The sequence below is a fragment of the Epinephelus fuscoguttatus genome, linkage group LG1, assembly GCF_011397635.1.
Source record: "Epinephelus fuscoguttatus linkage group LG1, E.fuscoguttatus.final_Chr_v1".
NCBI classification, from domain to species: domain Eukaryota; kingdom Metazoa; phylum Chordata; class Actinopteri; order Perciformes; family Serranidae; genus Epinephelus; species Epinephelus fuscoguttatus.
Genome location: NC_064752.1, coordinates 490294 through 506479, shown reverse-complemented (window position 1 = coordinate 506479; position 16186 = coordinate 490294). Strand labels below are relative to the sequence as shown.

Sequence of the window (16186 nt, the reverse complement as noted above, 5' to 3'; positions counted from 1 at the left end):
TTTCTCCTCGTCTTGGTTGCATACTTAAGGAATCCCTAGGTTAAAAAAAAACTTAAGTTAAAGTACCTCATTGAGGGGGGGCCTGTAAGTAAGAGACAAATATCTGACAAAAGTTGTGCTCGTCACCAGCAAAAAAGCTGCAAACAGAAAGTGGTGTAAAGCTGGCAAAAAATATATTAAAACAATATATATACTGCAATTACTGAAGCTGTCTCACAGCAAGAGTCTGTGTGTCAGCAGGAATGGAAACCAGTGAACATAAACTCAACCATTAAATCATTAAAATCTCCCCCTGTTTCACTTTCTTCATAAAATATATAATCTTGTCGGCTTCACACACTGTATGTGATGTTAGTTGGCGTTGTTGTTTTCCACCACATTACTTGTTATTCAGATGCTAGGCAACAACTGCCTGAGTCCAGACCTTTGAATCTGCTCTCTCCACTGAAGATGGAAAACACTTCGTAATGAGTTCACAGTTCTGTCTGATATCAGGCAAAGGCAACAAAGTCAAAGATATCACTTCCTATTAAGGATTTTTTGAGGCAAAGGTCAACGTGGTTCATGAAATGTCCCAGTGTGTCTGTGTGTACAGCAAATTCAAAGGCTCTCATGAAATGGAGTGACGCCTGCGAGCTAGTTGAGGCAGTCAGCTCGAGCTGCACTGATTCATACACACGCGTCATACCTCACTTTCCATATGTCATCTACAAAACACACCCTCCATATTTGGTGGTCTGTTTAAGCTGCAGAAACTTCCCAGCTCTCCCTCTGCCTCGTCGCTGCTGCCTGCTCTTTAGCCCCACACCCACCTCCTGCATCCACCTGCAGGCTCCAGCAATGGGAGGAAGATATTTAATGATCACATCCCAGTATCTTATGTAAATGTATCTGTAGGGCACAGTGAGGCTGGAGTCTAGGCGCCAAACTTTTACTGTGTTCTGCTGTTGAAATAAACAAAAGTGCAGTTTTTGTAATAACTGTGTGTGGACCAGTGTACGTACATTGTGCCTGTGTTCACATATAAATAAATGATCTTTTCTGTTTCATTCCCAGATGATGGGAAGGTGGTGAAGGCAGTGTCAGTCATCAAAGACAACTGGGACACAGAGGAGATCATTCTGGAGGAGCTGACGGTGTTCCAGGTGAGAGACAACTGCCAATAACGTTCTTTACAATGTTCATCATGCAGCAAACCCACATTAGTCTAAGACGGGGTCGTCAACCTTAACTATCAAAAGAGCCATTTTTGGATAAAAAACAACAACAAAATAATAATTTTGGGGCTGCAAAATATAGTTGAGCCTAATACTGATGATAACACAGCCTTTTAAATCTAAATTAACCTATTAACATTATTGATATGTCTAAATTAGCCATCATCTATATGTTTTACCACAAGGTGGCCACTCTGCAGCAGGCTGTTTATGATTTTTTGGTATTTTAGCTTTGCAGCATTGGCAGCAAAGGCAAAAACATGTGTCCATGCACCATTTAATTCCTTATTTTCCCCCAAGACGTTTCCTGTTTTGAAATTGGAATCCACAGCAAAGCTAGAGAGGGAGACTCACGACTAGACACCACCTTTGAGGTTCTGCAAAATTTAAAGGACAAGGCGCCAGACTGTAGCCCAATGTCACGCACATTTTAGTCGATGAAATGTTACAACATTTTTTTTATTCTGTGTATAGGCAACACATTATTACAGCTGGAGAATGTCAGGATCACATAAGGCCTACAACAGAAAATTAAAATGTTTAAAAAATAACCATGTCCTTAGTATTTATTTTATTTTTTGTCAAGGCCACAGGAGAGTGGCTTAATGGCCCTGACACACCAAGCTGACGGTCGGCCGTCGACCAAAGTCGGGCCGTCAGTGAGCGTCTGTCGGCCTAGTTTTTGCGGTGTGTCCCGCACCATCGGCACTTCAGCGTCGGCAGTTTTTCAGCCAGTTGAGCATGTTGAATCGGCGGCAGAGCTTGCCGGTGAGAGAGATCACTCTGATTGGCTGTTTAGGTTTTATTTCCTCGCCCCTGTAGCGAGTGAATCTGCCTGTAGTGAAACCGGGGCTAACCGGTGCTTCCTCCTCAGGCTCCACTTCACTCAGCTGCCCCACAGACCCGCTGCTTCTTCACACTTTAACCTGAATAACAAACCGGAGCTAGCTGGGAGCGGCTAGCGGAGCGTTAGCCGCAGCATGACCGGAGGGAAGCACAGCCAGTTAGCCTCCGCTAGTCTCTGAGCTAGCCCCGGCTCTCCGTTTGGATCCAACCGGAGCACCGAGCCCTGGTTTGTTATTCAGGTTAAAGTGGGAAGAAGCAGCGGGTTTATCGGGCAGCTGAGTGAAGTGGAGCCTGCGGAGGAAACACCGGGACCGTCTGGATGTAATAGTCCGTGGAGGTGCTGCGGTGCTCGGCTGCACAGATAGGAAACCCCTCGGCTGACAGGATGTACCACTCTCTCACTCCGCTCTCTCTCACGCAGGCGCAGAACGTACGTGCTACTTGGCCGTCGGATGTAGTCTGTGTAGTGTGTTCAAATGCAACTGACACAGGGCGACGTGAGGCGACGTAGACGACGCAACAGTTGGCTTTCGTCACCACTAGTTCTTTGATGTCGGTTTGGTGTGTCCGCACCTTAAGAGCCGCATGAGGCTCTGGAGCCACAGGTTGCCTACCCCTGGTCTAAGACAAGGCACTCGGAAATGTGTCGGTAACTTATCAGTACTTGTTAGTAACACTTTGAGCCAGAAAGGTTCTTAGTTTATTTCCTCTGACCGTTAAAGGTCCCACTGTACAGACACACACACACACACGTAGCTTCACAGGACTTTTATGGCTAAAACCACAGAGCTTGTTTTGGTGTCTCCCAGTGCCCATCTGCCAGCAACGCACCATGTGACGTGCTGCGTGAGGCCTCACATGTAGTTTCCAGTGGAACATATTTGTCTGGAATAACTGCACTAAACAGAAAAACAGATAGCAGGGCACATATTTCCCAAGGTCCTCTGTGTAAATAAGCTAACGGGAAAAGAGGAGTGAGAAGAGTGAGGAGGACAGAAATACTGTAGGACAAAATATGGTAAGAACAGAAGAGACAGAAATAGAGGAGGACATGCGGAGGACAGGGATTAAAAGACGTGAGGAAATAAGGCTTTTAAAAGAGCGCGCAGGTGAAGGGAAGGAAGAAAGACAAAACCACAACATGTGAAAACAGCCACAAACAAACAGGAAACCAGATGCACATTGTCTGTTTACTTATTATTGAGATTAGAACAGGAACTAACCCATTTCCACCAGCCTCACACACAAACAGGGACCGGGGCAAAGCAGCTGACTGGCTGACGGTACAGCCTCATGATAAACTGCAGTGTTTGTGTCTTAGTTTTCTGTCTGCTAAAGGTTCGAGCCAGAGGAGGCTGCCTCGCATCCTGACTGGGTTTCAGAGAGGAGGCACTTGAATAGTTGGACAGTCTGTTGGCTGTGACAGGACACAGGATAGCCACATCACTGTAAAGATACCTTTTCTCCTGGCCTCTGTCATATTCTCAGTCTCCTCCTCCAGGAGTCGACCCCTCCGCTCAGAGTGGTCAGGGGTCATTTACTCCCTTTGTGAGACGCTCAAACAAGTCAGTGAGCCAGAAAAATGGAGCTGTGGGGTAATTTAGTCCTCTGAAGGAGAAAGGAACTCATTAGATTTCTAATCTCAGTAGCTGCTCTGACCTCTAACGTAGCTCTGAGGCATTCCTCAACCTCTGCACGGCTGAAATATCAGGTCTGTGAAAGAGCAGTGCCGATGGTTTATGTGTTGTGTCACATGATCTCAGGTGAATCTGCACACAGTCGGCATAGTTTTGTGTTTCAGGGTGTTTTGCTCCTGACTAAGAATTTTCCTCGTCGACCAACAGTCATCATCACGGGCCATTAGTCTCCTGCATGTTTACGATATTAAAGTATTGAAGGTGTGAGAAAGAATAGTATCAGTAACATTGTTAACACTGTGCTACATTACAGAGAAATACAAACCGTACTAATGAACCTTCATTAATATAGGCCTATATTTTATCTCCAAGTGCACGTCACACACTGAGCGAGCCGCCTGTTAATGACGCTGTGGGCTAATGGGCATGTAGCTACTTCCATGTTTCACATGATACGTCATGTTTGTAGTCGACCAATGAAGATGAGTTTACATATCACCTTGGGTTCGTCCTTCACCTTCTCAAAATGATCCCACACTTTGGATTTCCTGCCCGACATGTTATTAACTAGGCTGTAGAATAACCGCAGGTACCAGCCCTGGAGATTAACTTGACTCCTGTCTGACTGCTGAGCGTGGACACTTCCTGTGTCTGTCCTTTCAAAGTAAAGTCACACATGTTCCAGTCACATAGGTTTGGATTTATTTTGACAAGGTGCAGCTCCTGATAGAGTTTCACTTTTGTTTGTTTTTCTGCGACTAAGCAACCAATAAAATCTTGCTGACTGATGAACTTTCTTTGAATTGCGCGCCCTCCTCGTCCTCGCAAACGAAGAGGCCATTAACCGTCAGATGACGGGGACGGTGAAGAACGGGCCGACTTGCGAGAGAATCACCGAAGGACTGACCAGCCGTGGCTTCCCTCCCACGTCACTGTTTACGTCACATGCTGAGCTACATGTTTTGTTACTTGCTCACGCCCCCCATTGCCCCGAAAAAGGCACATTCTGTATAAACAAAAGTAGGTAGGCGGCATTTTGCTGCACTCCCCGATTTTGTTTTTATACTGCCAATGCTGAAAAAAGACTGATTGGGCTTTCCTGCAAATTTGCACAACTCCTGTCTAAAAAGGGCTTTAGTTACAAATGCTGTCAAATTAAGTCCGTATATTGCAAAAAGGATCCCGAAAATCTGTTGACATTTAAATTATTAGACTGCAGTAAATCCATATGAATGACCGAAACAAGTTAATGCAACAGATTTATAAATCACGATGAGTCAGTGTCTTTAATGTCTTTAAGGATACGTGTCTTTTGTGCTTTTGTGCCAGATGTGTTTGAATTTGTGAAGCATCCAAAGAGAGCCAAGTCTGTATCAGGACAGAGAGTCCTATGATAAACCCTAAATCTTTACAAAATGTATAAATTTGTGGACATTTCCATAATAAACATAAAAATGTGCCATCATTTCATTTTTTGGTGTAAAATTTAAGTAACATGACTTTAGAAAAATGAAAACTGTGAATCACTTTGAAGTAAATTAACGTGTGTCTGCTGTTTATTGAAAGACTTTGAATATTAGAAGGTGTACGCTAAATGTAGCTGTATGTTTTTGTGTCATGCAGCAACATTAATCTATTTTCCTTTTTATCCTGCAGAGTCCCACTCCCATCCTGAGCATGGAGCTGTCAACCAAGAGAGTAGGTCTATCTGTCTGCCTGTTTTTCTGTCTGTCGTCTGACTCTTTTATGTGTGTCTGCATTTTTGATATTTATTCCAGGACGGCACTTACGAGATGTATCAAGATTTAAGGAGAAACACAGGCTATGGCCCTTTGTCAGTCACTAACCAGTATAAAGTAGATCTGATGGAAAACTGGTCCACTTACCCCAAACATGTGAAAAGTACTGTGGTTCTGACTTATTAAGATTAAATACAGACTGTCAATCAAAAATATGACCACAACCGTCAACTGTGGTTCCAAAAAATAATTAAAAAATGAACTTAGAGAAAGAAATAAAAAATATATAAAAATCCACCTCTAAAAATGAATTTCAGTTCTAACGTTACACTGAGGCTGATTTAGTGGTTTCTCAGCTGACTTATTTTCATATTCATAAAAAGCATAAAAAGAAGCTAAACAAAAATGGGGATAAATTGTGTTCAAACTACATTTTTTGTTGAGATACTGATAGATAGATTCGCCCTGACATCTGAAAAAGGAAAATGTTGGTGGGAGTTTTCAACATTTCTATTAGAGACGTCTATTGTTCAGAAGCCAAAGACCTAAACTCCAGTTACTGACTCTCTGTTGTCCTCTTGTAACAGTAGAAGGAGTTATGGTGAACCTAGAAAAATGTGATGAATCTCTCCCCTTGTTTTTCTCTCTCCTCCGCAGCAACAGCTGTATGTGTCCAGTGAGCTCGGCGTGGTCCAGCTGGGGCTCCAGAGGTGTGAGTTATACGGGACAGACTGCGCTGAGTGCTGCTTGGCCAGAGACCCCTACTGCTCCTGGGACGGTCAGACCTGCTCCAGATACTTCCCCACCAGCAAGAGGTAGAGAGGCACAGGGAGGGGAGAGACACACACACACACACACACACACACAATAGGAGTAACAGGATGAGTTACAGCTTTAATCTCACTGTCCTGTTTGAAGGCTTCATCATGAGCAGTGGTCAGTAAATCATGGTCATGTTAAATTTATAGAAAGATAGTGTGAAGCTGATACCAGTGTCTGATATTTTCCCTCCCATCCCAAAAATCTACAAATTCAGGGCCAAAAACACTTTTTATCTGCTTGTTGGATTAAACCATTATCATGCTAAACTTTCAGTTCCCCTAAAACTGCCTCAGCTGTACTTTGTGTTTACTGCTAATAATAATAATGTTAGCATGCTAACATGCTAAACGAAGTGTAACAATACCGAGATACCAGATCTCGCCTGGCGCATGCACCACAAAAAGTTTCTAGCCTCTGGGTTTTCTTCCGCGGTACGCAGCCCGCTGTATCTGCACAGTCGTGTTTCTCCTGCTGGGCCTGCCTGCGAGTTCCTGCTCAGCTTATTGACTTTACATTGTGATGATGTCATAGATTTTTAAATTGTTCGTCTCTACTCGAGCAAACAAATAGCAAACAAGACACACAACTACCTCACAGACACCTAAACGACTACAAAGAGACACAAAACAACCATTAAAGGACACAAAGTGACTCAAAAGAGACACAAAACAACCAAAAAGAAAAAAAGGTACAAAATTATCTCAGAGAGACAACAAATGACCTCAGTAAGACAGAAACTTCTCCTCAGAGAGACTCAAACAATGACAAAAAGACACAAAATCACCAAAAAAGATATAAAACAGGCTCAAAGAGACACAAAATTACTTGAGAGAGACCCAAACAAGTGTAAAAAACACAAACAAAAAGGGACACAAAAAGAAAAAAGGCACAAATTTCCTTCTAATAGACACTAAACTACCTAAATAAGACACAAATTCTTCTTCAGAGACCTAAATGACTCCAGAAAGACAAAGAATAATCACAAACAAACACAAAACACCCAAAAAAAACACCAAATCACTGTAATAAGACACAAACGTACCTTTCAGTGACCCAAATGACTACAAAAACACATAAAGTTACCTCAGTAAGACACAAAATTAATTTAAAGAGACCCAAACGACTCCAAAAAGACAAAAAACAATCACAAAGAGACATAAAACGAACAAAAAAGATACAAAACTACCTCAAAGAGGCACAAAATCACCCCAGTAAGACACAAAATTAATTTAGAGAGACCCAAATCACTCCAAAAAGACACAAAACTACCTCAAAGAGACACAAAATTACTTCAGAGAGACTTAAATGACTACAAAAAGACACAAAACAACCACAAGGAGACACAAAACGACCAAAAAAGACACACAATCACTGCAATTAGACACAAAATTACTTCGAAGAGACACAAACGACTCCATAAAGACAAAAAACAATCACAAAGAGACATAAAACGACCAAAAAAGACACAAAACTACCTCAAGAGACACAAAATTATCTCAGAGAGACCCAAACAACTACAAAACGACACAGAATAATTCCAAAGAGACACAAAATGACAAAAAAGTCACAAAATGAGCACAAAGTGGCAAAAAATAAATCACAAAAAGATGAATGAGCACTACAAATAGATGCAACACGCTCGCATGCTCCTGTGTAGGAGAGCTGGTGGGGCCCTTTGCATTTCTGTGCACGGGGGCCCACTGTCTCATAATCAGTCCATGCCCCCTGAGAGTTGTTTTAATTTGTTTTTCAAAATTAAGTTGGATATTTCTGAATGTGTCCCCAAACATTTGGAGAGAGAGAGAGAGTGAAGCAAATGGAAAAATTAGGAGAGACTGAAATTAACTCGACATCTTCTGAGGAGAGACAGAGAGGAATGAAGACGGGGTTAAACTGTCCTCGAGTATAAATGTGGAGACTGATGGAGAGAAATTGAGAGCACTGTGCATGAGGGAAAGAGTGAGCGTTAGTGACGGAGAGGATGACAAATAAATGGGCAGCAGAGAGATCTTGAGATTTGTCAGAGTCTAAAGAACGTAGAGCAAAGAAAGGAGGGTGTGCAGGGACGGGAAGCAAGGTCAGAACACAACAGAGACAAGGTCGACCTCGGAGGAGGTGGAGACATGACAACACTCTTTACCGTGGCTGAAACAACACTCTGTATTTTCATAGCCTGTTCTTGCTCCGTGTTTCCTCATTCATAATCGCAGTAGCTTCATATTTTCACCCCCGAGGAGCCGGCAGGAGCCCAGCAACAACAGTGAGGAGGAGGATTTAATGCTGTTATACGGCTTTATCTAAAGACAACTGCAGTATCTGCTGCTGTCAGCTGGTGTCTAACTGTTGAGTCTGCTGCTTACTTTACAGACGGTTGTCATGGTAACCTACATTTATGACATTTTTAGCATGTGTTCGTACATCGTAGTGCAACACAGGCAACAAATAATAAAAAGATTAAAGCAAAAGGTATTTAAAAAGTTTCTTTGTGTCTTCTTTTTCTTCTGTGTGTGTGTGTTTGTGTGTGTGTGTGTGTCAGGCGGGCGCGGAGACAGGATGTAAAGTATGGAGACCCCTGGAGTCAGTGCCCGATCACAGAGGACGGTAAGGATTTCCGCCGTCTGATACAAATAAAGTCTCTGTTTGAATTATTTTCCTGTCACCAGTTACATCATGAACAGCCAGCCTGGTTAGTGTGCACTTAGAGACAGAGGATTTCCACTCACATACACACTCTGTGATTGATGACATATTTTAAAGTGCCATCGCGGGTGTGGAATGTAAAACGTCACAGTTGGACGACTGTTTGGTTCCTATAGAGAGATCTGCGTAAATCTGTCTGTGTTTGACGACCTGGTTTTATTCTTGTGATTAAACAGTCTTAATGTAAAACATCCGTACAGCCCAGAGAGGAGATGACAGTAGGGTGTATCTGTCTTAAGGTTGTATCATCTTTGGAAAGAAAAATGTTTTCGTTAATCATTTAATTATCAAAAGTATTCAGGGTGAATCTGTTCTCAGTCAGTCTCTGTGTCTCAGTTCCAGAACGTATTAAATCTCAGCAGGTTTTAAGTACGTAGTGTGATGACACTGATGAGATTACAACATTTCTAAGTATGCAGACTGTAGTATAGATATTTGAGTCTGCAGTTGATTTAATTTTCCCACAATGCAATGCAGAGGGGAAATGGAGATGCTACTCGCAACTGCAAAAAAATTGGATCTGAAATGTTTTCATGCCTCCTGCAGACGTGTGTGAAGCAGCCATGTTTTTGCAACTTGACGGTTTTGCAGCGGCATACAACCACGAGGCAGTAACTCTAGTTCTGCATGATTCTTGAAGCACTATGTTTGCAACCATCAACACTTGTAGCCAAGGCATTTACCAAGTGTGACAAACTGAATGCACATTCTCTGCTTTACACTCAGCAGCACACTTCTGGCAAAACTGCAAACATTAGTCTCTCCAGTGCTACATTATTTTGCCATGTGCCTCTCCACATTGAAACTCAGAGCCCAGTCTGATCACAAGTGGAGTGGATCAGTGAAACCGTTGCTTAATGACCTATAAATAACAACACCTCCAAAATTTTCTTTTAATGTAAAGAAGTACAAGTGCATTCTGAAAATGTTTATACGTTTACAAAACAGATGATGAAGAGCCTGGGATGTCTCAAGAAAAATGCCCCAGTTCTTCGTTCAGTCTGCTACTCACTGTCATTCCATGTGCATTCTTCCATACATTTGCACTCCTGTGTAGAGAAGCAGGCATCGCCACGCTAAAGTGGAAGCTATTGAGGAAGCTAGTGAAGTTATCTCCTGCCTTACAAACCATTATAAATCTATAGTTTTGGCAGTACCTTAGCAACAGGGCTCCACCGAAATTATTTTAAAATAGAGGTCTGATACAGATTCTTTTGCACTGAAGCTGATGACTGACAATATTTTGCACAATGTCCAATATCTTTAAACCACAGTGAGTATTCATTGTTTTAGAGAACTGTATTCTGGTCGGTTTAGAAGAGCCTCTGAAGAAGCATTGTACATGATGTAGGATATATATTTAACTTGCACCTCTCAGCCTTCATTAGTGCATCAATATCAGGTGTGCAGAGTCTATCTAGTCTCTCAGCTATCAAAAAATAAACTATACAACAGATATGCGGATGGTATTAAAACTGTTTTTTAAACTTGGAAAAAACCGTCCTGATGTGTACTTCTGATGCTTGACTCAGTATCTGATTGACATCTGACACATATTGTATCATTTCTTGTTAATATTAAGCATTTACAAGTTTTTGTTCATATTTTTACTTTTGCAAAACTGAAATGAAAAACATTTACAGTGCTGAGAATATACTGTAAAATACCTCCGTTGTGGTTCTGCTCTGCAGGCAGACGTAGGGCGCACTCTTGGGGTCGTACTGCAGAACTACAGTTCTCTCTGCTTCTGAGACAAATATGTGGCAGTGGCAGCACCAATGTGATTATTAGGGTCATGTAAATGTTCATTTAAATGTTTCTGTAAAATATTAACATGTTGGCCTGCTTGTGTCTGTGCTCATTTTTGTTTCTCTGCCTGTTAAGTGTCAAAACAAGGTGACACACTGCGTATTGCCTGCTTTTTCAGATTTACACTGAGCATACCGAACATGCTGAAGGTTTACCATCTTTGTTTTAATCTCTTTTTTAACTGCGTTGGCACATAAACACTCTACTGTACATACTGAATGTCTTTCTGTTTTTACTTGTTGCTCCATCAGATTCGGACTCTGTGGAGGTGAGGTTGGTGTACGGTGTGGAGGGAAACTCAACCTTCCTGGAGTGTGTTCCTCGGTCGCCGCTGGCTGAGCTCAGGTGGACGGTGCAGCACACAGAGAGCCAGCAGCAGACTGTCAGTCAGACGCAGGACAGCAGAGAGGTGAGTCGCACCGATTCTCTCAGGAAACATCGGTTGGTGCTAATGTGTCTTTTCTTGTCTCTTTTTCTCACAAGAGAGATTGAAATATTTTCTGAATTCCCTCGTAAGAGTAAAGCAGCTGGTGACAGTTTCTCTACCATGAAGTTTTGCTTCTTGCTCTATTACAGTATTTACAGTGATATTAGCTTTATGTCAAAATTAAATCCTCTGTAAGAATATAGATATCACTCATGAACATTTAGATCAATGGCCGTTGATAACAGCCCTTGGAGAGGTTCCAGACTAACTGTGCATGTGAATTATAAGAGCATCAACTGACACTTAGTCATCATCCTCTCCTCTGTCTGTCACCTCAGCTGCCTCGAGGAGACGATGACCGCCACCTCCACATGAAGCGAGGGTTGTTGGTTCAGCACCTGGAGCTGGCTGACACAGGCCTCTACACCTGCACCAGCCACGAGCACTCCTACAGCCAGGTCCTGACCCGATACCGCATTCACATCATCCCCAACCACAGCCTCCACCCGACCCGTCACCAGCACAACCACAGCCCGAACCACCCGAGCCCAGTTGTCCTCGGGAGGATCGGCTCCACCGGGGTAGCCGGGTTTCTCGGCCAGTCGGGGCTCCCTCACCCACCACCTCCACCTGCTGGTCACAGGAACTCGTGGCTGTCCCAGCATCCTCAGCAGCTTCCTCTGAAGAGCTACAAAGACCTGCACATGGTGGGGACCAACAGTCTGAGTGTGGACGAGTACTGTGAGCAGCTGTGGTACCGCGAGAAACGCCGGCAGCAGAAACTCCGAGCTCTGAAGCTGAAACAGGAGAGCAGGAAAGCCCGGGTGAGGAGGAACAACCCTCCTGAGATTCCCCTCTAGTCACCTGGAGAACTCAGAGACTGCTCATGGACAACAGATCCTGGACACGCAGAGGACAAGGAGAGGTTTCATCAACAGTGTTTGCTTTTTGAGCAAATAAGCTGGTAAAGTGACACCAACTGTATCTGCCATTAAAGACTGACAGTAATTTTGACCTTTAGACAAAAAAATACACGTGTAGGAAAAAAGAAAATACATATTAGCATTATTCATTATTGTTTGAGACAGTTGGCTCCAAGCTTCAGCTAAAATTGGAAATGTTATTATATTATGTTTGGATGATAAATCAGCTTGTGACACACCTCACAGCCACACCTGTGCCAAGTATAATCTGTGTATAACACACTGAGGCGTGCGTATTTGATGCTGACACTTTAGAAGACAATACACAGCTTTTTCTGTTAAATCAGATCCGAGTTTTTGTTTAGATTTTAGATTTTGTTCAAACCTCGTATATGCTGTTTGAGACCAAAAAATGATTGAGTGAAAGCTGAACTAGCACTATGCTCAGTTTCTATCAAATATTTTGGCAGAATTTTGAGAAACTTCGACGACCATACGATGTGCCACCTGTTACTCAGTTAAACATTCACACACACTCACACACTGATTGCACAGCTATCGGGAACATTTTGGGGTTCAGTGTCTTGGCCAGGGGTTCTTTGACATGTGGACTGGAGGAGCCAGGTATCAAACCGACAATTTTCCAATGGGTGGACGACCCAGTCAACTTCCTGAGCCACAGCCACCCCATGAGTCGAGTCCACATTAAGACAGTTAATTTCAACCTCTGCTCGCATATTTGCCAAACATCAGATTCTGTTCATGTTAGAGCCCCTGAAATTTGGTATAATATCAATTAGATATTATATTTTAGCTGCAGGTAAAGAAAACATCCATGTGGGGCCCCCAAACCATCCATTTTGCTTTCATTTTGCACTTTTCTTTCCATTTTCAAGGGCCAGTAACTAAAAATATGACACCTGCTAGTTCCTTGCAATTATTTTTATCTGTTATATCCTACCAAACTTCATGGCTCCCACGTGGTGAGAAGCAGCTGGCCCCAAAATGTCTTGCCCCATTCAAAAAAGTTTGTTCCTGAATTCACTGTGCCCTTATCTAGTTAGGTTTTTTATGTTAATATCTTGAGTAATGATCTCAACTTTAAAAACAAAGCAATTCCATTTAGTTTTCCTCACAGAAATGAATGAAATGCTGCGACGCAGGTTTACTGTACAGTTTTTAAACAACTTTTCTTACACCCCTTAAAATCAAGACTCCCTGGTGAAGCTTTTGCAACTCCTAGTGGGATCCCAGGTTGGGAACTGGGTCATGAGATATTGAACCCTAAAAACATCTTCCCACCTAAGATGTTTTTCAGGGGGTGAAAATAACAACATTGCACATAAAGTTTGAACAAAATCTAAAATGTGAACAACAACCTCTCTGATTTGACGCAGAATACTGCATCGTCTGTCCATCTAAACAGAAACGAGTATCTGATCATATCTCTCTTTACATAATGTCAGCTCATTAACTGTCAAGTACAAGCTACCATTTGTTATGGCTCCTCTTTGTAGCTATTAGCCTAGCATTGCCAAAAACAGATTGAGCTCAGTGATCTGAGTTTAAAGTTACTTCTTCTAGTGTTAGTGAGACTAGTGGGCTAATGTAGGAAACCTTATCAGACTATTTACTTTTACTTTAATTCTATAAACATACAGATATCTCCACTTCAACAATTATTTTTCTTTTATGTCCCGTTTTCTGTTCAATATATCTGTTTAGACTTCCTGTACAAGCGGCTCTGCAGTGCGTCTGCAGAATAACACCGCTGACAGCTGACATGACATTTACTGCAAAACTGCATATTCTTCATAACAAACTGACGCACTGGTGAAAGTGTATGAGGATCTTACACACAATGCAGACAGAAATATGTTCACTTTATATTCCGTATAAATGAATGACAGAAGACTAAACAAGAAAAGTGTTTGCCCGATTTACTGCTACACATTTAACTGTATTTAAACATTTAATGTTTCTACATGTATTTATGTTTGTTCTGAGACGTAATGTTGATCTTCTTCATACACACCTAATGGAATGAATATGGGCCTCGGTGGAAACGCACACATGAAATGGACCTTGCTTGAAAATACGTAATGTATAGCTTATTAATTCTGCCTTGTAACTAATAATTATTATTATTCACATTAATGTATATTAAAGAACTCTATTTTTGATAGTTTTCTTTCTTTGTATTCTAGAATTAGAACAGTGTCTTGGTGTTGATATAAACTTGTGTGTTTCTCAAAAGCAAAATTAAAACTTTTTTTTTAACTTCACAGCTCTAATAAGCTTTAAGATCAAGACATGAAACTGTGGTATGTTGCTGTATGTGAATAAGTCACACAATGTTGTAAAATAAAAACATTAAAACAATCAAGAATTTTATTTGTCGTGCATCACACTCACTCGCACAAAACTAAAGTTTATTTCTTAAAGGTAGATCAACACATCATATATAATATAATACAACAGGGCAACATGGTGGTGCAGTGGTCAGCATTGTTGTCTCACAGTTAGAGGGTTTCTGGCTCGATCCCAGGAGGGAGCCTTTTTGTATGGAGTTTGCATGTTCTCCCCGTGTCAGCGTGGGTTTCCTCCAGGTGCTCCAGCTTCCTCCCACAGTCCAAAGACATGCAGGTTAATTGGTGACTCTAAATTGTCCGTAGGTGTGAATGTGAGTGTGAATGGTTGTCTGTCTCTATGTGTCAGCCCTGTGATAGTCTGGTGACCTGTCCAGGGTGAACCCTGCCTCTCACCCACTGTCAGCTGAGACAGCCTCCAGCGTCCCCGTGACCCCTAACAGGATAAGCAGTGAATGAATATAATGTCATATAAGAGGCTACATGAATATCTAGTATGCTACAGAGACTTAAACCGGGTTTGCTAAAACCATAGACTGCATATCTACACAAACAGTCTTCAGGTAAAACAGAGAGGTTATATTCATGTGGGTCCTGGTTTACACAGCTATTCTAGGTTATTTAACACAAAAGTAGACATCAGGACTGGATCAACCCCCTAAGGTTTCATTGTTTTTGCTCAAAGACGTTAACAGTTTTCTTGTATGAAGGTATTAAAACGACATTTTGACATAGAGCCCCTCTAGAAGTGAGTGCCTCCAAATCTCGTCATTTCATTCAACAATATGATTTAATGGGACAAATTCTTGAATAAATGTGCAGTAAATAAAAGTTAGCGCCACACTGTGGACCTGGTAACCTGCAAAATGTTGCAGAGAAGTTGCCATTTTACCTGATTGGTGATCCTGTTCTGGAGTCAAACAACAAATAATGACCTAACGTGGAAGAAAATACATCAACAGTGAAAAGCACAAAGAAACAAACGGAAGACATTTATCGTCTTAGTTTAGGAGTCATTTTGTCAAATTTATTAACAGGAAACAGTAACATGTTAAAAGGCATGCCAAAAATGTGTACTGGAGTGAGAGGACACATTTATTGAGCCACTGTATGGAGATTAAAGCTCATTAATTGTAGAGGTAATGGACTGCGCAAAAGTTTAAGTTCAACTAATTTATTGTCACGACTGCAGAGAAGAAGCAATTGGCAATGGAAATGTTAGATCTTAGCTCCCTCCAACAATGCTCATTAAATATATATTAAAAGGAAATTAGGCAAGTTAAAAAAAATTAGTATCTTACACTTAAAATAGTGCATAAGTTAAAATACAGGGATATGATATACATATATATATATATATATATATATACTGTATATATTTGGTGGACAGCAAAGTTAATACTTTTTTTGTATTTTTAATTAGTTTTTATTTTTATTTCCTTTTTTAATTCATGTTTTCAGCTCAATTTAGTTTAGTTTCAGTCTGCACACACACACACACACACACACACACACACATGCGCACAGAGAGAGATTAAAACCAGTGTTAAACAGTGAGTAAAAGTATATATAATTATATTATAATCATAATTATGAGTATAAAGACCATGATTGCTGGATGTTTTATTGATTTATAATAAAAACAATAATACTACTACTAATAATAGCTATTAGTAGTAGTAGTAGTATCAGTTGAA

The 16186-nt window shown here is 41.4% G+C and overlaps 1 protein-coding gene across 1 annotated transcript in view; it reads left to right on the top strand.

Annotated features, from left to right (window-relative positions):
* si:dkey-49n23.1 (semaphorin-3D) overlaps positions 1-14428 on the top strand; it is a 138460-nt gene extending 124032 nt beyond the window's left edge. The window contains exons 13-18 of the mRNA XM_049586262.1: positions 1057-1145; positions 5357-5398; positions 6097-6254; positions 8798-8862; positions 11022-11179; positions 11536-14428. Of these exons, the coding sequence (XP_049442219.1) occupies positions 1057-1145; positions 5357-5398; positions 6097-6254; positions 8798-8862; positions 11022-11179; positions 11536-12057 (1034 nt within the window). The 3' untranslated portion in view covers positions 12058-14428. The remainder of the gene's footprint in view (positions 1-1056; positions 1146-5356; positions 5399-6096; positions 6255-8797; positions 8863-11021; positions 11180-11535) is intronic.
* The last annotated feature ends 1758 nt before the right edge of the window (positions 14429-16186 follow it).